Source organism: Salvelinus alpinus, chromosome 2 (genome assembly GCF_045679555.1).
Source record: "Salvelinus alpinus chromosome 2, SLU_Salpinus.1, whole genome shotgun sequence".
Lineage (NCBI taxonomy): Eukaryota > Metazoa > Chordata > Actinopteri > Salmoniformes > Salmonidae > Salvelinus > Salvelinus alpinus.
Window position 1 is genome coordinate 8,431,264 of NC_092087.1, and position 23,683 is coordinate 8,454,946.

The following is a 23,683-nucleotide window of genomic DNA, read 5'->3' on the forward strand; positions in this document are numbered from 1 at the left end:
ACAGTGTGTCTAAACTCTGGTGTCCAAACACCCAGCGCGCCCTAGACCTTCTGTCTGAGGACAAACTAGGCTCACCTAGCCACATAATAATACACACAGGCACAAACGACCTGAGAGCAAAGCAGGAAAGGGTGGCCACAGCACTGAAGGGAGTGATTGAAAAAGCTTCTTCTACTTTCCCCAATGCACAAGTGGTTATCTCCACCCTGCTACCACGAAAAGACTTCCACCCTGCTACAATACAGCGGGTAAACGCAAGCATTTCCCGTGACTGTGCCTCAAAACCAAATGTTTTCCTGGCCCACCACTCCACCCTGGACTTGAACAGCCTCTATGACCAGGTCCACCTCTATAAGGCAGCAGTGCCCACCTTTGTCCGGACTCTAAAGGACATCGCTCTCAAACGCAGCCCCAACACTTCACACAGGAGCAACAGATCAATAGACACCCCACCCAGACCAGCGAGACACCCTCCAAGACCTGCAGGACCCCCCCGTGGACCTACACATAGAGGACCCACGCCAAGAGGACTTACATCCAGACCACAGCACCCCCAGACACATCCACACCCCCACCCCAACCAATCAACACCCCCCCACATCAACCATGCCCACACCCCATTTAGGCCCCCTCAGATCAGACCTATGCCACTCCTGCCCACCCCATGCACCCCACCCCCGCAAAGAGAGCATCAACATGGAAGTCACACATACGCCCAGGTAGTGAGCGGGCAAACAGGCCCAACCCCCACTCTTACACTCGCCCAAGCCAACGGCATGTACCAGATGCTCAGCAGGCTCTGCTCACACTTACTGGCCTGAGGCCAAACCACACGGCCAACAACATTGGACACTTTATGGAACAAAAAGCCTTCACTATATCATCCTGGAATATCCAAGGCCTGAGGTCATCTGCCTTTGGCCTAAAGAGCAGGAACACGGACTTCACCAAAGAAATCGGTAATGCAGACATTGTCATCCTGCAAGAAACATGGTATAGCGGAGACGGACCCACTGGTTGCCCTCTAGGTTACAGAGAGCTGGTAGTCCCATCCACCAAACTACCAGGTGTGAAACAGGGAAGGGACTCAGGGGGAATGCTAATTTGGTATAGAGCAGACCTAACTCACTCCATTAAATTAATCAAAACAGGAACATTTTACATTTGGCTAGAAATTCAAAAGGAAATTATCTTAACAGAGAAAAATGTCCTCCTGTGTGTTACCTATATCCCCCCACTAGAATCCCCATACTTTAATAAAGACAGCTTCTCCATCCTGGAGGGGGAAATCAATCATTTCCAGGCCCAGGGACATGTATTAGTCTGTGGCGACCTAAATGCCAGAACTGGACAAGAACCTGACACCCTCAGCACACAGGGGGACAAACACCTGCCTGCAGGTGACAGCATTCCCTCCCCCATATGCCCCCCTAGGCACAACTATGACAACATAACCAACAAAAACGGGTCACAACTCCTGCAGCTCTGTCGCACGCTGGGTATGTACATAGTCAATGGTAGGCTTCGAGGGGACTCCTATGGTAGGTTCACCTATAGCTCATCTCTTGGCAGTAGCACTGTAGACTACTTTATCACTGACCTCAACCCAGAGTCTCTCAGAGCGTTCACAGTCAGCCCACTGACACCCCTATCAGACCACAGCAAAATCACAGTCTACTTGAACAGAGCAATACTCAATCATGAGGCATCAAAGCCAAAGGAACTGAGTAACATTAAGAAATGCTATAGATGGAAGGAATGCAGTTTGGAAACCTACCAAAAAACAATTAGGCAACAGCAAATTCAATCCCTTTTAGACAACTTCCTGGGTAAAATGTTCCACTGCAATAGTGAAGGTGTAAACTTGGCAGTAGAAAATCTTAACAGTATATTTGACCTCTCAGCTTCCCTATCAAATCTAAAAATCTCAAATAGAAAACCGAAGAAAATGAACAACAATGACAAATGGTTTGATAAAGAATGCAAAAATCTAAGAAATAAATTGAGGAACCTTTCCAACCAAAAACATAGAGACCCGGAAAACCTGAGTCTACGCCTTCACTATGGCGAATCACTAAAACAATACAGAAATACACTACGGAAAAAGAAGGAACAGCACGTCAGAAATCAGCTCAATGTAATTGAAGACTCCATAGACTCTAACCAATTCTGGGAAAATTGGAAAACACTAAACAAACAACAACACGAAGAATTATCTATCCAAAATGGAGATGTATGGGTAAACCACTTCTCCAATCTTTTTGGCTCTATAACAAAGAATAAAGAACAAAAACATATACATGATCAAATACAAATCCTAGAATCAACTATTAAAGACTACCAGAACCCATTGGATTCTCCAATTACCTTGAATGAGTTACAGGACAAAATAAAAACCCTCAAACCCAAAAAGGCCTGTGGTGTTGATGGTATCCTTAATGAAATGATCAAATATACAGACAACAAATTCCAATTGGCTATACTAAAACTCTTTAACATCGTCCTTAGCTCTGGCATCTTCCCCAATATTTGGAACCAAGGACTGATCACCCCAATCCACAAAAGTGGAGACAAATTTGACCCCAATAACTACCGTGGAATATGCGTCAACAGTAACCTTGGGAAAATACTCTGCATTATCATTAACAGCAGACTCGTACATTTCCTCAATGAAAACAATGTACTGAGCAAATGTCAAATTGGCTTTTTACCAAATTACCGTACAACAGACCATGTATTCACCCTACACACCCTAATTGACAACCAAACAAACCAAAACAAAGGCAAAGTCTTCTCATGCTTTGTTGATTTCAAAAAAGCCTTCGACTCAATTTGGCATGAGGGTCTGCTATACAAATTGATGGAAAGTGGTGTTGGGGGTAAAACATACGACATTATAAAATCCATGTACACAAACAACAAGTGTGCGGTTAAAATTGGCAAAAAACACACACATTTCTTCACACAGGGTCGTGGGGTGAGACAGGGATGCAGCTTAAGCCCCACCCTCTTCAACATATATATCAACGAATTGGCGCGGGCACTAGAACAGTCTGCAGCACCCGGTCTCACCCTACTAGAATCCGAAGTCAAATGTCTACTGTTTGCTGATGATCTGGTGCTTCTGTCACCAACCAAGGAGGGCCTACAGCAGCACCTAGATCTTCTGCACAGATTCTGTCAGACCTGGGCCCTGACAGTAAATCTCAGTAAGACCAAAATAATGGTGTTCCAAAAAAGGTCCAGTCACCAGGACCACAAATTCCATCTAGACACCGTTGCCCTAGAGCACACAAAAAACTATACATACCTCGGCCTAAACATCAGCACCACAGGTAACTTCCACAAAGCTGTGAACGATCTGAGAGACAAGGCAAGAAGGGCCTTCTATGCCATCAAAAGGAACATAAATTTCAACATACCAATTAGGATCTGGCTAAAAATACTTGAATCAGTCATAGAGCCCATTGCCCTTTATGGTTGTGAGGTCTGGGGTCCGCTCACCAACCAAGATTTCACAAAATGGGACAAACACCAAATTGAGACTCTGCATGCAGAATTCTGCAAAAATATCCTCCGTGTACAACGTAGAACACCAAATAATGCATGCAGAGCAGAATTAGGCCGATACCCACTAATTATCAAAATCCAGAAAAGAGCCGTTAAATTCTACAACCACCTAAAAGGAAGCGATTCCCAAACCTTCCATAACAAAGCCATCACCTACAGAGAGATGAACCTGGAGAAGAGTCCCCTAAGCAAGCTGGTCCTAGGGCTCTGTTCACAAACACAAACACACCCCACAGAGCCCCAGGACAACAGCACAATTAGACCCAACCAAATCATGAGAAAACAAAAAGATAATTACTTGACACATTGGAAAGAATTAACAAAAAAACAGAGCAAACTAGAATGCTATTTGGCCCTAAACAGAGAGTACACAGTGGCAGAATACCTGACCACTGTGACTGACCCAAACTTAAGGAAAGCTTTGACTATGTACAGACTCAGTGAGCATAGCCTTGCTATTGAGAAAGGCCGCCGTAGGCAGACATGGCTCTCAAGAGAAGACAGGCTATGTGCACACTGCCCACAAAATGAGGTGGAAACTGAGCTGCACTTCCTAACCTCCTGCCCAATGTATGACCATATTAGAGAGACATATTTCCCTCAGATTACACAGATCCACAAGGAATTCGAAAACAAATCCAATTTTGATAAACTCCCATATCTACTGGGTGAAATTCCACAGTGTGCCATCACAGCAGCAAGATTTGTGACCTGTTGCCACAAGAAAAGGGCAACCAGTGAAGAACAAACACCACTGTAAATACAACCCATATTTATGTTTATTTATTTTAACTTGTGTGCTTTAACCATTTGTACATTGTTACAACACTGCATATATATAATATGACATTTGTAATGTCTTTATTGTTTTGAAACTTCTGTATGTGTAATGTTTACTGTTCATTTTTATTGTTTATTTGACTTTTGTATATTACCTACCTCACTTGCTTTGGCAATGTTAACACATGTTTCCCATGCCAATAAAGCCCCTTGAATTGAATTGAATTGAGAGAGAGAGAGAGAGAGAGCGAGAGAGAGACACTTCGGATTGCTCGAGAGAGAGAGAGAGAGAGAGAGAGAGAGAGAGAGAGAGAGAGAGAGAGAGCGAGACGCTTCGGATTGCTCGAGAGAGAGAGAGCGAGACGCTTCGGATTGCTCGAGAGAGAGAGAGAGAGAGAGAGAGAGAGAGAGAGAGCGAGAGAGAGACGCTTCAGATTGCTCGAGAGAGAGAGAGCGAGAGAGAGACGCTTCGGATTGCTCGAGAGAGAGAGAGAGAGAGAGAGAGAGAGAGAGAGCGAGAGAGAGACGCTTCGGATTGCTCGAGAGAGAGAGAGAGAGAGAGAGAGAGAGAGAGAGACGCTTCGGATTGCTCGAGAGAGAGAGAGAGAGAGAGAGAGAGAGAGAGAGAGAGAGAGAGAGAGAGAGAGAGAGAGAGAGAGAGAGAGAGAGAGAGGCGAGAGAGAGACGCTTCGGATTGCTCGAGAGAGAGAGAGAGAGAGAGAGACGAGACGCTTCGGATTGCTCGAGAGAGAGAGAGAGAGAGAGCGAGAGCGAGACGCTTCGGATTGCTCGAGAGAGAGAGAGAGAGAGAGAGAGAGAGAGAGAGAGACGCTTCGGATTGCTCGAGAGAGAGAGAGAGGGAGAGAGAGAGAGAGAGAGAGAGAGAGAGAGAGAGCGAGAGAGAGACACTTCGGATTGCTCGAGAGAGAGAGAGAGAGCGAGACGCTTCGGATTGCTCGAGAGAGAGAGAGAGAGAGAGAGAGAGCGAGACGCTTCGGATTGCTCGAGAGAGAGAGAGAGAGCGAGAGCGAGACGCTTCGGATTGCTCGAGAGAGAGAGAGAGAGAGAGAGAGAGAGACGCTTCGGATTGCTCGAGAGAGAGAGAGAGGGAGAGAGAGAGAGAGAGAGAGAGAGAGAGAGAGAGCGAGAGAGAGACACTTCGGATTGCTCGAGAGAGAGAGAGAGAGAGAGCGAGACGCTTCGGATTGCTCGAGAGAGAGAGAGAGCGAGACGCTTCGGATTGCTCGAGAGAGAGAGAGAGAGAGAGAGAGAGAGAGAGAGAGCGAGAGAGAGACGCTTCGGATTGCGAGAGAGAGAGCGAGAGAGAGAGAGCGAGAGAGAGAGAGAGAGCGAGAGAGAGAGAGAGAGAGAGAGAGAGAGAGAGAGAGAGAGAGAGAGAGAGAGAGAGCGAGACGCTTCGGATTGCTCGAGAGAGAGAGAGCGAGACGCTTCGGATTGCTCGAGAGAGAGAGAGAGAGAGAGAGAGAGAGAGAGAGAGAGAGCGAGAGAGAGACGCTTCGGATTGCTCGAGAGAGAGAGAGAGAGCGAGAGAGAGACGCTTCGGATTGCTCGAGAGAGAGAGAGAGAGAGCGAGAGAGAGACGCTTCGGATTGCTCGAGAGAGAGAGAGAGAGCGAGAGAGAGACGCTTCGGATTGCTCGAGAGAGAGAGAGAGAGAGAGAGAGAGAGAGAGAGAGAGAGAGAGAGAGAGAGAGAGAGAGAGAGAGAGAGAGAGAGAGCGAGAGAGAGACGCTTCGGATTGCTCGAGAGAGAGAGAGAGAGAGAGAGAGAGAGAGAGAGCGAGACGCTTCGGATTGCTCGAGAGAGAGAGAGAGAGAGAGAGAGAGAGAGACGCTTCGGATTGCTCGAGAGAGAGAGAGAGAGAGAGAGAGAGAGCGAGAGAGAGACGCTTCGGATTGCTCGAGAGAGAGAGAGAGAGCGAGACGCTTCGGATTGCTCGAGAGAGAGAGAGAGAGAGCGAGACGCTTCGGATTGCTCGAGAGAGAGAGAGAGAGAGAGAGAGAGAGAGAGAGCGAGAGAGAGACGCTTCGGATTGCTCGAGAGAGAGAGAGAGAGAGAGAGAGAGAGAGAGAGAGAGAGAGAGAGAGCGAGAGAGAGACGCTTCGGATTGCGAGAGAGAGAGAGAGAGAGAGAGAGCGAGAGAGAGAGAGAGAGCGAGAGAGAGAGACAACGACAACGCAGCACTCCGGGCCTACTCCATGGATTCTTTTCAGGGTGCATTACGGCCACAAAGGGGATGCTGTACAAGCCTGCGCAAAAAAAACTAAGCAGAGCTCATGCCTATCAAGCGACTTTTTTCAAATCATCATTAGAGCCGCATCATGCAGCCTTATAATGTATTAAAATTCAAAACATATAGCCCAACATTTGTTGAACAACTAAGGTTACATTAATAACTCTAAATTAAGCATAGGAGTACCTATTAACCCCTTAACGGTTAGCCAAGAACAGCCAGATGTGCGCATTCCCTCATTGTTTGGAGAAAATATGTATATTTATATTCAGCTTTGTTAAATTGTATTCTTAATATTTATATTCAGCTTTGTTCAATTGTATTCTTAATACTATAAAATAATGTCACTGAATTATAAGCAAATATTGTCTGCTAAATGAACTAGTGGTAGCCTACAGCCATTTGGCATAGCCAGATCAGGACCTTAACATAAGGACAACTCAGAATATGCTATTCTTTTATTCTGAAATAAAACACAATTTTCTTCATATCAATTTTCTTCATTTATTGTGAAGTTGTAGGCTATATTACATGGATTTATTCAACTTTTTATTTTATTTTTATGGCCTGTAGGCTATATGTGGAAGCCAGGAGATGCTAAATGTGTTTATGTTAATTAACGACTTGACAATCACCGGGTGATGAACTTTCATGACCGCCATAGCCTGATCAATGAGATTACAACCAATCAAAAAGACTGGCAAAAGTTAGTTGAATTTTCCATGTGTTATTACTATGATTTCAACCATCTAAAAGCACAACCAAATTCCAACGGAAAAACATTGTATAAATAAACTAAAAATCAGACTATGTGTGTTATCACTGTGCTTCATCTAATAGCAGAACCAAATGACCTGGATTACAGGTGAGATTACATTAAAGGTACATAGTGCAAGTGATCAATGCTGTTGGGAGATTCTGCACAGATTATTACTGTAACGGTGAAGATCTCCCCGCAGACCGTTACATTAACCTCAAAATGGTTTAAAGTTTAATGTTAGTTTGTAAGATAGCCTTAACTTTAGTCTATTCACTGTATTACAAAAGTGATATTGATTGTGCTTGGTTGACAAGTTAATGGGCTATTTATTGAATTTCAAAAGTGATATTGAATTGTGTTTGGTTGTCAATGCAACCAAATATCAACATTTGAAGGAGATTCATCTGCAGTTTGGATAGTTCCATCTGTGCCACTGACTCAGTCTGCCTTTAATTCCAGTTTGTCTACAAATTAATAATTGATATGTTGGATTCACGTCTTCATCTCAACCAAACATAGGACTAAATCAAATCCAACTTTAAATGCACTTTAAATAAAGTTTGATTTTGTATTTAGTCCTATTCTTTGATTTAGATTTTTGGTTGAGATTGAGAAGTGAATCCAAAATATAAATTATTAATTTGTAGATAAACTGGAATTAAAGACATACTAAACGTCAGTGGCACAGATGGAACTATCCAAGCAGAAGACAAATCTCCTTCAAATGTTGATATTTGGTTGCATTAACAACCAAACACAATATCACTAAATATCATTACAATTGAAATCAACCAGAGCTTGAAACCCTAGACCTATTGTACTGTCTATTTTTAGTTAAATTATGGGTTGAATAATATGTTTTGCTGTTGATGACTTTGCAAATGCTATTTAGGCCTAAATAGCATCATTGATGATTGATAAAGTCTGGTCACATTTAATTTGCTCTGTTAAACCTACCCTTTGGAATGACTTCCATAACAACAGCGAATCTATTTTGTTTTTAAGAGGAGATTTCTCAACAATCATTCTCATGATGGCACATTGGTAGTCAGTGAGCTGGGCTGGGCTTGGTTAAAACCCTGGATGGGAGACTAAAGGGGAGCTGTAGATGGATCAACTCTCCAGTAGGAGGTGCTGTAGATACATCAACTCTCCAGTAGGAGGTGCTGTAGATACATCAACTCTCCAGTAGGAGGTGCTGTAGATACATCAACTCTCCAGTAGGAGGTGCTGTAGATACATCAACTCTCCAGTAGGAGGTGCTGTAGATACATCAACTCTCCAGTAGGAGGTGCTGTAGATACATCAACTCTCCAGTAGGAGGTGCTGTAGATACATCAACTCTCCAGTAGGAGGTGCTGTAGATACATCAACTCTCCAGTAGGAGGTGCTGTAGATACATCAACTCTCCAGTAGGAGGTGCTGTAGATACATCAACTCTCCAGTAGGAGGTGTTGTAGATGGATCAACTCTCCAGTAGGAGGTGCTGTAGATACATCAACTCTCCAGTAGGAGGTGCTGTAGATACATCAACTCTCCAGTAGGAGGTGCTGTAGATACATCAACTCTCCAGTAGGAGGTGCTGCCCAGCCTATAGCTTTTTTTTCTGATAGTGTATATAACATTTAACGTTGTTTTAAAGTTAAATTCTTCAACATATTTTATACCATGTTTGGTTACCATAATAACGTAATCCTTAGGCTGACATTTCACCTCAAAACAACAGTTGTTGATGACTTATTTTCAAATCCAATGTATTTTCCAAGTCACAATACATTGTCAAATTAGGTCGAAACAACATTGATTCAACCTTTGTGTGTGTGTGTAGTGTGTAGTGTGTGTGTGTGTGTGTGTGTGTGTGTGTGTGTGTGTGTGTGTGTGTGTGTGTGTGTGTGTGTGTGTGTGTGTGTGTGTGTGTGTGTGTCGGGCCAGCATGCTAGTGTACCTTTGTGATGGATGTAAACACCTTCTCCAGGACAGGGTTGGGTGTGGCTCGCCAGTGGACTGAGGCAGCGTGGATATGCAAGAGGAAGGCACATGGACTGGCTATGAACCTGAAGGAAGAACAGCAGTGAAAGCCCTATCAGAACACACAGCCTATCTGTACCATTGCTTTTAGTATATTACCGATGCACATCATCATCACTTACAGACGGACTCATAAGCCTGGATGAATATCAGTGAGGGAAGCCTTATCGGAACACAAAGTTCAAAGTATCATTTGTATTCTTCACAAGTTAGTGCCCACTGCTTCCATTCTCATCGGTATACTTATATTCACACAATGGCTGACATGACTTGTTGGATATACTTGTTTTTATTATGTATATCTGTCATTTCAATATTTGTCCAACACCAGCCTAAAGACAGAGGGAAGAGATGAAATATACAGTACCTAATAAAAAAAAATGTCAAAAAGAGCAGGACTGTCAAAACATTTTATGAGTCAGGACAAGAGGCCAGGAAGAGAGGAAGAGATGAAATATCATGTCATATGCATAACTAGTTTGGCACATCATCAGTGAGTCCTGCATACAATAGAGTACAGACAAGTGGACTGTCCAAGTGAAGTGTGTTTTCAATAGCATTCAATATGTTAGTGTTCCTTCAGTGTCCTTTAGATCTTAGAGAGTATAGACCTAGAGATCATAGAGAGTATAGACCTAGAGATCATAGCGAGTATAGACCTAGAGATCATAGAGAGTATAGACCTAGAGATCATAGCGAGTATAGACCTAGAGATCATAGAGAGTATAGACCTAGAGATCATAGAGAGTATAGACCTAGAGATCATAGAGAGTATAGAACTAGAGATCATAGAGAGTATAGACCTAGAGATCATAGAGAGTATAGACCTTGTCCTTTGTCATTATAGTCTGGACTGTTTACAGTTTAAAATCAGAACAATAATATTCAGAAAACAGACAGACCACACACTAGTCTAACAGATTCAAACCCCTTTGACCCAGCCGTCCCAACATTGGTTAGCCTACTGTGTGGATACCCCAGTAGTCTACATTAAAGGTTAGCCTAACTGTGGGTAAGCCAGAAACCTAGAGTAGAGAAAGCAGTGTGGTATTGTGGCTTTGGAGAGTGGTAGCCTGGTCCCAGATCTGTAAATGTACAATGACCAGGAAGTTGGCTACATCGCATACAGATCTGGGATCAGGCTAAAGGAAGGGAAACTGCGGTGGAATCTGACACTACTCGCCCGGTGTGGCAGTCATTCAGCCAGCCAGAGTAGTGTGGTTGATTAGAATGTGAGAAATACAAAAACAGCCCTTAATCTGATCTTGTTTCTGAAACTACTCCGACCAGTTTGTGTGGGGAAAAAGCCCTTTCATCCCCTCTCTTCCTCTTCCTCCTGTCATTCCAGTTCACAAGCTATGAAAAATATGACTATTGTCCAAACACACTGCATTAGGGTGAAAAACTGATCTCCTGATGGTTACTAATACAACTGGTCTCCTGATGGTTAATAATACAACTGATCTCCTGATGGTTAATAATACAACTGGTCTCCTGATGGTTAATAATACAACTGGTCTCCTGATGGTAACTAATACAACTGGTCTCCTGATGGTTAATAATACAACTGGTCTCCTGATGGTTAATAATACAACTGGTCTCCTGATGGTTAATAATACAACTGGTCTCCTGATGGTTAATACTACAACTGGTCTCCTGATGGTTAATAATACAACTGGTCTCCTGATGGTTAATAATACAACTGGTCTCCTGATGGTTACTAATACAACTGGTCTCCTGATGGTTACTAATACAACTGGTCTCCTGATGGTTAATAATACAACTGGTCTCCTGATGGTTAATAATACAACTGATCTCCTGATGGTTAATAATACAACTGGTCTCCTGATGGTTAATAATACAACTGGTCTCCTGATGGTAACTAATACAACTGGTCTCCTGATGGTTAATAATACAACTGGTCTCCTGATGGTTAATAATACAACTGGTCTCCTGATGGTTAATAATACAACTGGTCTCCTGATGGTTAATACTACAACTGGTCTCCTGATGGTTAATAATACAACTGGTCTCCTGATGGTTAATAATACAACTGGTCTCCTGATGGTTACTAATACAACTGGTCTCCTGATGGTTAATAATACAACTGGTCTCCTGATGGTTAATAATACAACTGGTCTCCTGATGGTTACTACTACAACTGGTCTCCTGATGGTTAATAATACAACTGGTCTCCTGATGGTCACTAATACAACTGGTCTCCTGATGGTAACTAATACAACTGGTCTCCTGATGGTTACTAATACAACTGATCTCCTGATGGTTAATAATACAACTGGTCTCCTGATGGTTAATAATACAACTGGTCTCCTGATGGTCACTAATACAACTGGTCTCCTGATGGTAACTAATACAACTGGTCTACTGATGGTTACTAATACAACTGGTCTCCTGATGGTTACTACTACAACTGGTCTCCTGATGGTTACTAATACAACTGGTCTCCTGATGGTTAATAATACAACTGGTCTCCTGATGGTTAATAATACAACTGGTCTCCTGATGGTTATTAATACAACTGATCTCCTGATGGTTAATACTACAACTGGTCTCCTGATGGTTACTAATACAACTGGTCTCCTGATGGTAACTAATACAACTGGTCTCCTGATGGTTACTAATACAACTGGTCTACTGATGGTTACTAATACAACTGGTCTCCTGATGGTTAATAATACAACTGGTCTACTGATGGTTAATAATACAACTGGTCTCCTGATGGTCACTAATACAACTGGTCTCCTGATGGTTACTACTACAACTGGTCTCCTGATGGTTAATAATACAACTGGTCTCCTGATGGTAACTAATACAACTGGTCTCCTGATGGTTACTAATACAACTGGTCTCCTGATGGTTACTAATACAACTGGTCTCCTGATGGTTACTACTACAACTGGTCTCCTGATGGTTAATACTACAACTGGTCTCCTGATGGTTACTAATACAACTGGTCTCCTGATGGTAACTAATACAACTGGTCTCCTGATGGTCACTAATACAACTGGTCTCCTGATGGTTACTACTACAACTGGTCTCCTGATGGTTACTAATACAACTGGTCTCCTGATGGTTAATAATACAACTGGTCTACTGATGGTTAATACTACAACTGGTCTCCTGATGGTTAATAATACAACTGGTCTCCTGATGGTAACTAATACAACTGGTCTCCTGATGGTTAATACTACAACTGGTCTCCTGATGGTTACTAATACAACTGGTCTCCTGATGGTTAATAATACAACTAGTCTCCTGATGGTAACTAATACAACTGGTCTCCTGATGGTTAATACTACAACTGGTCTCCTGATGGTTACTAATACAACTGGTCTCCTGATGGTTACTAATACAACTGGTCTCCTGATGGTTAATAATACAACTGGTCTCCTGATGGTTAATAATACAACTGGTCTCCTGATGGTTACTAATACAACTGGTCTCCTGATGGTTAATAATACAACCGGTCTCCTGATGGTTAATAATACAACTGATCTCCTGATGGTTACTAATACAACCGGTCTCCTGATGGTTAATAATACAACTGATCTCCTGATGGTTACTAATACAACCGGTCTCCTGAGCAGGGAAGGATGATAGGACCAGAGGCAGAAGCAACAGGAAGAGACATAACAGACATATTAAAACATTCCTTTTCTTCCTTGGGACCAGACCATTTAAACAAACTGTGGGCCATGCTGCCAAGCAGACCTGGGTTCAAGTACTATTCTAAACATTAAAAAAATGTCTAGCCTGCCTGGAGTGCCAGATGGGAAGGGTTTCCAGTTTTGGGACTATTCAAATTGGTCCATTAAAACAGGCAAGCTCAATCAAGCCCAAAGAAAGTACTATTGAAAATACATCCTGTTGGAAGCCAGGTCTGTTGCCAAGAGACAGAGGCAGTGCTGAAACAGCTTGTAAATCCTGTGACAGTCAACAATATCTGAGAGCAGCAACAGTGGTGGGAGCCACCTGAGCTAGTCCGGCAAGCTGGCTGTCTCTCTCTGTCTGTATGGCAGTTGAAAAAAACGTTCAATAAACCACAAAATGAATGTAGCCTAGAGATGTGCGTACGTGAGAGTGTAAAGAGATGTTGAATGAACTGATGGATGTGCTGTTTACATAAACGAGGCTATTAGCCAAGCCAAATCAGTTCAGTAGAAAAGGATTAGGTAAAGACATTTTAGGATGTTTTAGGCCAAAACAGTCTGAAACTGTATTTTTTGCTTATTCCTCTGCTCACAGAGAAAAGGTTTCCAAGGTACAGGTTAAAGAAAAATATGATGCAACAGAGATAATCCTACTTCATGTGTCATTATTGGCACTAGTAACACAGTTCAAGTACATGAATTGGCTTATAAATTAACTGGCTTATGGCCTACAAAATCTGAACTTTCAACACAATCAACTTCTGTTCTAGACCGAGTGAATGTGATGATTGGCTACTTCACAACTTCCAGAAACAAACCCTTGTTCTCCTGAGAGGTAAGGAAGGACTAAGGTCCCTTACTTCCAGAAACAAACCCTTATTCTCCTGAGAGGTGAGGAAGGACTAAGGTCCCTTACTTCCAGAAACAAACCCTTATTCTCCTGAGAGGTGAGGAAGGACTAAGGTCCCTTACTTCCAGAAACAAACCCTTATTCTCCCGAGAGGTGAGGAAGGACTAAGGTCCCTTACTTCCAGAAACAAACCCTTATTCTCCTGAGAGGTGAGGAAGGACTAAGGTCCCTTACTTCCAGAAACAAACCCTTATTCTCCTGAGAGGTGAGGAAGGACTAAGGTCCCTTACTTCCAGAAACAAACCCTTATTCTCCCGAGAGGTGAGGAAGGACTAAGGTCCCTTACTTCCAGAAACAAACCCTTATTCTCCTGAGAGGTGAGGAAGGACTAAGGTCCCTTACTTCCAGAAACAAACCCTTATTCTCCTGAGAGGTGAGGAAGGACTACGGTCCCTTACTTCCAGAAACAAACCCTTATTCTCCTGAGAGGTGAGGAAGGACTAAGGTCCCTTACTTCCAGAAACAAACCCTTATTCCCCCGAGAGGTGAGGAAGGACTAAGGTCCCTTACTTCCAGAAACAAACCCTTGTTCTCCTGAGAGGTGAGGAAGGACTAAGGTCCCTTACTTCCAGAAACAAACCCTTATTCTCCTGAGAGGTGAGGAAGGACTAAGGTCCCTTACTTCCAGAAACAAACCCTTATTCTCCTGAGAGGTGAGGAAGGACTAAGGTCCCTTACTTCCAGAAACAAACCCTTATTCCCCCGAGAGGTGAGGAAGGACTAAGGTCCCTTACTTCCAGAAACAAACCCTTATTCTCCTGAGAGGTGAGGAAGGACTAAGGTCCCTTATTTCCAGAAACAAACCCTTGTTCTCCTGAGAGGTAAGGAAGGACTAAGGTCCCTTACTTCCAGAAACAAACCCTTATTCTCCTGAGAGGTGAGGAAGGACTAAGGTCCCTTACTTCCAGAAACAAACCCTTATTCTCCTGAGAGGTGAGGAAGGACTAAGGTCCCTTACTTCCAGAAACAAACCCTTATTCTCCTGAGAGGTGAGGAAGGACTAAGGTCCCTTATTTCCAGAAACAAACCCTTATTCTCCTGAGAGGTGAGGAAGGACTAAGGTCCCTTACTTCCAGAAACAAACCCTTATTCTCCTGAGAGGTGAGGAAGGACTAAGGTCCCTTATTTCCAGAAACAAACCCTTGTTCTCCTGAGAGGTGAGGAAGGACTAAGGTCCCTTACTTCCAGAAACAAACCCTTATTCTCCTGAGAGGTGAGGAAGGACTAAGGTCCCTTACTTCCAGAAACAAACCCTTATTCTCCTGAGAGGTGAGGAAGGACTAAGGTCCCTTATTTCCAGAAACAACCCCTTGCCTTTGGGCTTCCCATCTCCTTTGTATTGGTGAAGATCTGGGGAGTTATGTACCAAGCATCTCAGAGTAGTGCTTTTTCTATTTAACCTTTATTTAACTAGGCAAGTCAGTTAAGATCAAATTATTATTTACAATGACGGCCTACCGGGGAACAACAGCCTTGTTCGGGGGCAGAACAATAGATTTTTACCTTGTCAGGTCTGGGATTCGATCCAGCAACCTTTTCGGTTCCTGGCCCAACGCTCTAGCCACTAGGCTTCCTGCCACCCCGAGAATCAGGTACCCCTGCCCATTTAATCTTATTCATTGTGATCTAAAGACAACATTTCAGACTATCTTAAAGCAGGACTCCTACTCTGAGATGATTTATGAATGTGGGTTCTGCAAGTACAAGATGACCAACAGTTTGGTGAAATGCCCACAATGTTCAGAGCCACTATTAAAAACGTACAATATCCCTCCATCCATTGCAATACTTCATCCTGGATTTCAGCCAAACTTTCCCTGACTAACCCTGACTAACCCTGACTAACCCAAAGGACAACAGTTACAAGGGAAAACTCCCTCCGAAGCAAAAACCTTGAGATTCTAAAACTTGTCAAAGCAAGTTTATACCAGAAGCTAATTAAACAGAAAATGAACCCATCTCGTCCTCTCTCATCCATGACAAATAGGCCTAGTTCCCACATAGATGTGACAAGTCCCAACCCAACCCATGACACATAGGCTAGGGCAGAGTTCTGCAATCCTCTTCCTGGAGAGCTAATCTCCTGTAGGTTTTCACTCCAATCACACCTGTAACTAAACCTGATTCAGTTTATCAACCAGCTAAACTATTACAATCAGGTGTGCTAGATTAGGGTTGGAGCGTAAAAGCTACAGGACGGTAGCGCTCCAGGAACAGGGTTGTAGAGACCTGGGCTAGGCTATATACTGTATGTCGGTCCCCAACCAGGCCTGAGGCTGTTTGGTAATGATGATAAGCTCTTTAGGTATGGATGGGTGTACTGACAGGACAGGTGTCATTAGTCCTGGTAATGGATTGATTTGTGATCCTGCAGCCCTGCTGTGTCAGTTTCTCAGTGACAAGGGTCTGTTATAACCAGTTTATAATGGTTTATAACTGTTTTACTCCCCACCATGTCTATAGCCATGATTGCTGAGCATGGTTTGAATTAAAGACAACCTGGACTGGAGATTGTGGGAGGGGTGCTTTACAGGCCATAGGCCAGCCCTGAGAACTGTCTGCAAACTTTGTCGTCAAGTTGTTGTACTGTCACTGTCGGCCAAAGATATTATATCAATGGATAATGAGCTTATTTTCGATATCTATTGTTAGATGCTAGTGCTCTCACTAGGACAGGTGTAGACAACTAGATTTAGCAGGGGGACGATGTTTGTCCGAGCGGATGGTAAAGGGGCCGGAACATAATTATAATAATTTGTACACTAAAATTGACCACAAGAAAGCCCAAAAGGAGGTTGTATTTGAAAATAACATAATCCTTTCCTACCTTGATTAAATTGAGATACAATCAAATATGTCTATTTTTATTTGTGGGAATACTTGGGAACAGATTAGAAAATATTGGTGATTTTACAGAGGCTTTTTTTACCAAAAAGTTGAAACTTTGGAAGACCAAAAAATAATAATTGAGGAACGGTTTTGGCCCGACCTTTTGCCGACCCCATGCCCTAGGAAGTAGCAAGCAGATAGAGGTTCGCTTAGCTAGCATAAGGCTGACATGGATGGGCAACCATAGAGATCCTATTAAAGTATTCTAATTCATAAATCTATGGGACTACCCCCCAAAAAATACGATTGCAAGGACATTTTTTTATTCAATCGAAGACTCGTGCGTGCATATACCGCCGGGCGAGTGTTATCTTCAAGAAATAGTTAATAAAAGAAAACATGTGGGAAAAAACGTCATGGTAACATGACTTCGAAAAGCAAAATAGTGCGTACCTCTCAAATAGTATTCTGACAGCAAAGATCCCCACAGCCAGCGGTAAGGCAGAGAGTAAGTGCCCGGCTTTTGGATACTCCACCCCGGGCGCTGGGTCTGCAAGATCCGCCCAAGTCACATTATGTGGGAGCCAAAACCTCTCGTTCCAAAACCACACTGAAAGAGCAGCCATTGTCACCAAAAGTGGCTTCGATTTAAGAAATGTAATCCTCTGAAAATAACAGGGGAAACGTTTCCACCGCCCTTCCTTTGAGGACTGTGTGTTGGATGAGTCCAGAAACGTTTTGTGCCCGTGTTGGATGAGACTAGAAACGTTTTGTTGTCCGTGATAGAATTGTTGGATTGATGAAATTAAACAGGCCTCACAACAGAGGAATCATCAAAGACAGTCCAGAATGAACAAAGATTTTACATTTTTTTTACTAAAAAGACCACAGCCTTAAGATGGGAAGAAATGTGGGCAGAACAAACGAGAAGGTGGGCCGAGCCAAGCATGAGCTAGCGAGATCCTATTGGCTCGTTCTAGCAACAGGGAACGCCTACTCTGTGAAGTGCGCGTGTGCAATAACTCAATTCACCTTTGCACTCCTTCTAAACAACGCTATTCTTTAAAACTTTGGCAAAGGGTAAACGTCTACATAACATAGTCCACTCTGTTCGTTACATATTCTAGTTTGGGGAAAAGACACCTATATTGAGATCAAATGTTTAATCGACGAGGAAACTATCAGAATATCGGCCAAAATCCATCTCGTTCCATCTTCTCCCACTGTCGGCCACTGGGCTTCCTCTCACTACCATATTTGGAAGTGAGTGGAGACTCCAGGCGGATGCTTCACATTTATACATCCTGTGAAATAGATGTCTCATTGTTCTGTCTTGTGGTATGAAGATGGCGATGTTTGCTAGCCAAACTGCGCATGTGGTGCAAGTCGTTAAATCTAAAGCACTTCTTCAATATAAAGTTGTTTGTGACGAAAATAAAAACGTGTCAGTTTGTCACATTCACGAGGTTGGAGTAATAACATGTTCAACTACTTAAGACACTGGCTAGAATCTTGGTTGTCACTTAAGATTTCGTGAAAATGAACAACTAAGAAATAATTTTTCACTTCTCTCATTGACTTCGCAAATTTCAAACCCTGGCATGGTCTTCTTGGTCTGTTTAGTAAGCGTCCCGGTAGTCTAGCAATGTTGCACCTCTGGGTTTATAAACTGGTATTATTGATGGGTCCTTCACTATTACTTTTCCAACCAGATAGACTAGTGTCTTTCTTATCGTAATAAGAATAAGAGCACCTGCTCCCAGCTGCCCACTGCACCGAGGATAGGAAACACTGTCACCACTGATAAATCCACAATAATTGAGAATTTAAATAAGCATTTTTCTACGGCTGGCCATGCATTCTACCTGGCCACCCCTACCCTGGTCAACAGCCCTGCACCCCCCACAGCAACTTGCCTAAGCCTCCCTCATTTCTCCTTCACCCAAATCCAGATAGCTGATGTTCTGAAAGAACTGCAAAATCTGGACCCCTACAAATCAGCAGGGCTAGACAATCTGGACTCTCTCTTTCTAAAATTATCAGCCGAAATGGTTGCAACCCCTATTACTAGCCTGTTCAACCTCTCGTATCGTCTGAGATCCCCAAAGTACGGAAAGCTGCCGCGGTCATCCCCCTCTTCAAAGGGGGAGACACTCTAGACCTAAACTGCTACAGACCTAAACTGCTACAGACCTATATCTATCCTACCCTCCTTTTCTAAGGTCTTCAAAAACCAAGTTAACAAACAGATCACCGATCATTTCGAATCCCACTGTACCTTCTCCGCTATGCAATCTGGTTTCCGAGCTGGTCATGGGTGCACCTCAGCCACGCTCAAGGTCCTAAACGATATCATAACCGCCATCGATAAGAGACAATACTGTGCAGTTGTATTCATCGACCTGGCTAAGGCTTTCGACTCTGTCAATCACCACATTCTTATCGGCAGACTCAACAGCCTTGGTTTCTCAAATTATTGCCTCGTCTGTTTCACCAACTACTTCTCAGACAGAGTTCAGTGTGTGAAATCGGAGGGCTTGTTGTCCGGACCTCTGGCAGTCTCTATGGGGGTGCCACTGTAACGCTCGTCGGAAGAAGACCAAAGTGCAGCGTGGTACGTGTTCATGCTTCTTTATTAAAAAAAGCAAACACCAAACAAAAACAACAAAAGAACAACGAACGTAACGTCTTGAAGGCTCACCAGAGCTAACAAAAACAACATCAAACAACCTAAGGTGGCAAAACATGCTGCCTAAGTATGATTCCCAATCAGAGACAACGATAGACAGCTGTCCCTGATTGAGAACCATACCCGGCCAAAACATAGAAACACAAATCATAGAAATAAAGAACATAGAATGCCCACCCAAATCACATCCTGACCAAACCAAATAGAGACATAAAAAAGTTCTCTAAGGTCAGGGCGTGACAGCCACAGGGTTCAATTCTCGGGCCGACTCTTTTCTCTGTATACATCAATGATGTCGCTCTTGCTGCTGGTGATTCCCTGATCCACCTCTACGCAGACGACACCATTCTGTATACTACTGACCCTTCTTTGGACACTGTGATAACTAACAACCAGATGAGCTTCAATGCCATACAACTCTCCTTCCGTGGCCTCCAACTGGTCTTAAATGCAAGTTAAACTAAATGCATGCTCTTCAACCGATTGCTGCCCGCACCTTCCCGCCCGCCCAGCATCACTACTCTGGACGGTTCTGACTTAGAATATGTGGACAACTACAAATACCTAGGTGTCTGGTTAGACTGTAAACTCTCCTTCCAGACTCACATTAAGCATCTCCAATCCAAAATTAAACCTAGAATCGGCTTCCTATTTCGCAACAAAGCATCCTTCATTCATGCTGCCAAACATACCCTCGTAAAACTGACTATCCTACCGATCCTTAACTTCAGCGATGTAATTTACAAAATAGCCTCCAACACTCTACTCAGCAAATTAGATGCAGTCTATCACAGTGCCATCCGCTTTGTCAACAAAGCCCCATATACTACCCACCACTGCGATCTGTATGCTCTCGTTGGCTGGCCCTCGCTTCATATTCATCGCCAAACCAACTGGCTCCAGGTCATCTATAAGTCTTTGCTAGGTAAAGCCCCGCCTTATCTCAGCTCACTGGTCACCATAGCAGCACCCACCCATAGCAAGCGCTCCAGCAGGTACAGTGGGGAGAACAAGTATTTGATACACTGCCGATTTTGCAGGTTTTCCTACTTACAAAGCATGTAGAGGTCTGTAATTTTTATCATAGGTACACTTCAACTGTGAGAGACGGAATCTAAAACAAAAATCCAGAAAATCACATTGTATGATTTTTAAGTAATTAATCTTGCTGTACAAGATGATGGCTCCACCAGGCGTCCATAACCCACCCTCAGAGTTCTCTGTACGAGATGATGACTCCACCAGGCGTCCATAACCCACCCTCAGAGTTCTCTGTACGAGATGATGACTCCACCAGGCGTCCATAACCCACCCTCAGAGTTCTCTGTACGAGATGATGACTCCACCAGGCGTCCATAACCCACCCTCAGAGTTCTCTGTACGAGATGATGACTCCACCAGGCGTCCATAACCCACCCTCAGTGTTCTCTGTACGAGATGATGACTCCACCAGGCGTCCATAACCCACCCTCAGAGTTCTCTGTACGAGATGATGACTCCACCAGGCGTCTATAACCCACCCTCAGAGTTCTCTGTACGAGATGATGACTCCACCAGGCGTCCATAACCCACCCTCAGAGTTCTCTGTACGAGATGATGACTCCACCAGGCGTCTATAACCCACCCTCAGAGTTCTCTGTACGAGATGATGGCTCCACCAGGCGTCCATAACCCACCCTCAGAGTTCTCTGTACGAGATGATGACTCCACCAGGCGTCTATAACCCACCCTCAGAGTTCTCTGTACGAGATGATGACTCCACCAGGCGTCTATAACCCACCCTCAGAGTTCTCTGTACGAGATGATGACTCCACCAGGCGTCTATAACCCACCCTCAGAGTTCTCTGTACGAGATGATGACTCCACCAGGCGTCTATAACCCACCCTCAGAGTTCTCTGTACGAGATGATGACTCCACCAGGCGTCCATAACCCACCCTCAGAGTTCTCTGTACGAGATGATGGCTCCTCCAGGCGTCCATAACCCACCATCAGAGTTCTCTGTACGAGATGATGACTCCACCAGGCGTCCATAACCCACCCTCAGAGTTCTCTGTACGAGATGATGACTCCATCAGGCGTCCATAACCCATAACCCACCAGGCGTCCATTGCAACGGAGACATTCTGAAATGTCATCTAAATACAGTATGATAATAATAGCACAATAACTGTGTAATAAAATAGGTCTTATGTCTAATAACACCCACTCCCATTGGGTAAGACATGTTGAAAACAACCAGTAAAATAATGTATAGATAGAGATTTGGAATGGTCCCTCAGATTCTCAAGAACTTCTACAGATGCACCATTGAGAGTATCTTGACTTGCTGCATCACCGCTTGGTATGGCAACTTCTACACCCTCGTCCACAAGGCCCTACAGAGCTCCCAGGCATTCTAGACATACACACCAAGCGGTGTCTGAGGAACGCCCGAAAAAATGTCAGAGACTTCAGCCAACCCTGCCATAGACTGTTCTCTCTGCTTCTAGCCGGCAGATGGCGCCAGAGTATGAAGTCTCGGATTTACAGGCTCCGAGACACCTTCTGCCCCCAAGCAATGACACTTTTAAACAGATAGACGATAGCTGCCCACCCCCCTCCACGGACTATATGCACACTCACAGGTCTCTACCCACACAAACAGACACACCTACACTGACACTCTTGCTAATGCACGCACACACACACACACACACACACACACACACACACACACACACACACACACACACACACACACACACACACACACACACACACACACACACACACACACAATGCATAGTGCCAACTGTAAAGTTTGGTGGAGAAGGAATATTGGTCTGGGGCTGTTTTTCATGGTTCGGGTTAGACCCCTTAGTGTCAGTGAAGGGAAATCTTAACGCTACAGAATACAATGACATTCTAGACGATTCTGTTCTTTCAACATTGTGGCAACAGTTTGGGGAAGGCCCTTTCCTGTTTCAGCATGACAATGCCCCCATGCACAAAGCGAGGTCCATACAGAAAAAGTTTGTCGAGATCGGTGTGGAAGAACTTGACTGGCCTGCACAGAGCCCTGACCTAAACCTCATTGAACACCTTTGGGATGAATTGGAACGTCGTTTCAATCGCCCAACATCAGTGCCAGACCTCACTAATGCTCTTGTGGCTGAATGGAAGCAAGTCCCCCCAGCAATGTTCCAACATCTAGTGGAAAAACGTTATAACAGCAAATGGGGGACCAACTCCATATTAATGCCCATGATTTTGGAATGAGATGTTCGACGGGCAGGTGTCCACATACTTTTAGTCATGTAGTATATGTTCTCATGGGGGGTATCCCAGTCCTAGATGTCTGATAGGGCAGCTAATGTCATGATGGACATTAGAGCAGTCGCTCCCTTGTCCACAGCCATCTACACTGAGCCCTGTACTAAATATAGTTCAACTTCCACCTTTGCCGTGATGGAGACTAGCTATTATTAGTACACTGACTCAATAAATATGCAAACCATGTCAACTAGGGAATCCAATGATAGCCTACTTATTACATAACACTGGCAAGTTACCACTTAACCCTTCTGAACTGTCCAACTGTGGATGTTTTCAGCAGTTGTCAGAAATAAAAGCTACTTCTGTTGGTCTATCTACTGAACAAGCTAGTCATTTGCTCACAGACTTAAGCAGATCCTACTTTCGCTGTCACATAATGATTTTGGCACAATGGCATCGTCACAAATTTGAGAATATATGTATCATTTTTTTTGCTTTAATTTCTAACCAATAACAGACTATCCTGAATATATTCAAATTGGAATACACTAGGGTATATAATAATGTTCCAGAGGTTTTTCCTGAGTGAACTGCTTCAGCAAATATTGAAGTACGTAATTTCGGGCAAGTTTCAAAATCATGTGTGTAATGATTCCCATGCTCCAAAACAAGATATGATCATAATTTAATCTATTGTAATATTGCATAGGCCCAAGTCTTCTCTCCCATCACTTCAGATTACTATGTGAGATCCACTTCTCGGCAGAGAGAACCGTTGCAGTAGTCACTCTAGAAAATGGTAAAGGTGAAGAGTTTAGGGTAGCAGGCTAGCAGGCTAGTCAGATTCAGGTCAGGTTTCATTGAGGGGTGTTGAGAGCACAGCATGCACTTGTGGAAAGGTCCTCTGCAATCTACTGACTGAAGGCCTAACACGGC

At 43.7% G+C, this 23,683-nt stretch overlaps 1 protein-coding gene across 2 annotated transcripts in view; it reads right to left on the reverse strand.

The window, feature by feature from the left end:
* LOC139553362 (ceramide synthase 5-like) overlaps positions 1-17,728 on the reverse strand; it is a 54,406-nt gene extending 36,678 nt beyond the window's left edge. The window contains exons 1-2 of one of the 2 annotated variants that reach the window (XM_071365618.1): positions 17,255-17,728; positions 9,309-9,417 (exon numbers count right to left, since the gene is read on the reverse strand). In XM_071365618.1, coding sequence (XP_071221719.1) covers positions 9,309-9,417; positions 17,255-17,427 — 282 coding nt within the window. In that variant the 5' untranslated portion in view covers positions 17,428-17,728. The remainder of the gene's footprint in view (positions 1-9,308; positions 9,418-17,254) is intronic. The other variant, XM_071365624.1, reaches the window with a different exon arrangement.
* Positions 17,729-23,683: the final 5,955 nt, after the last annotated feature.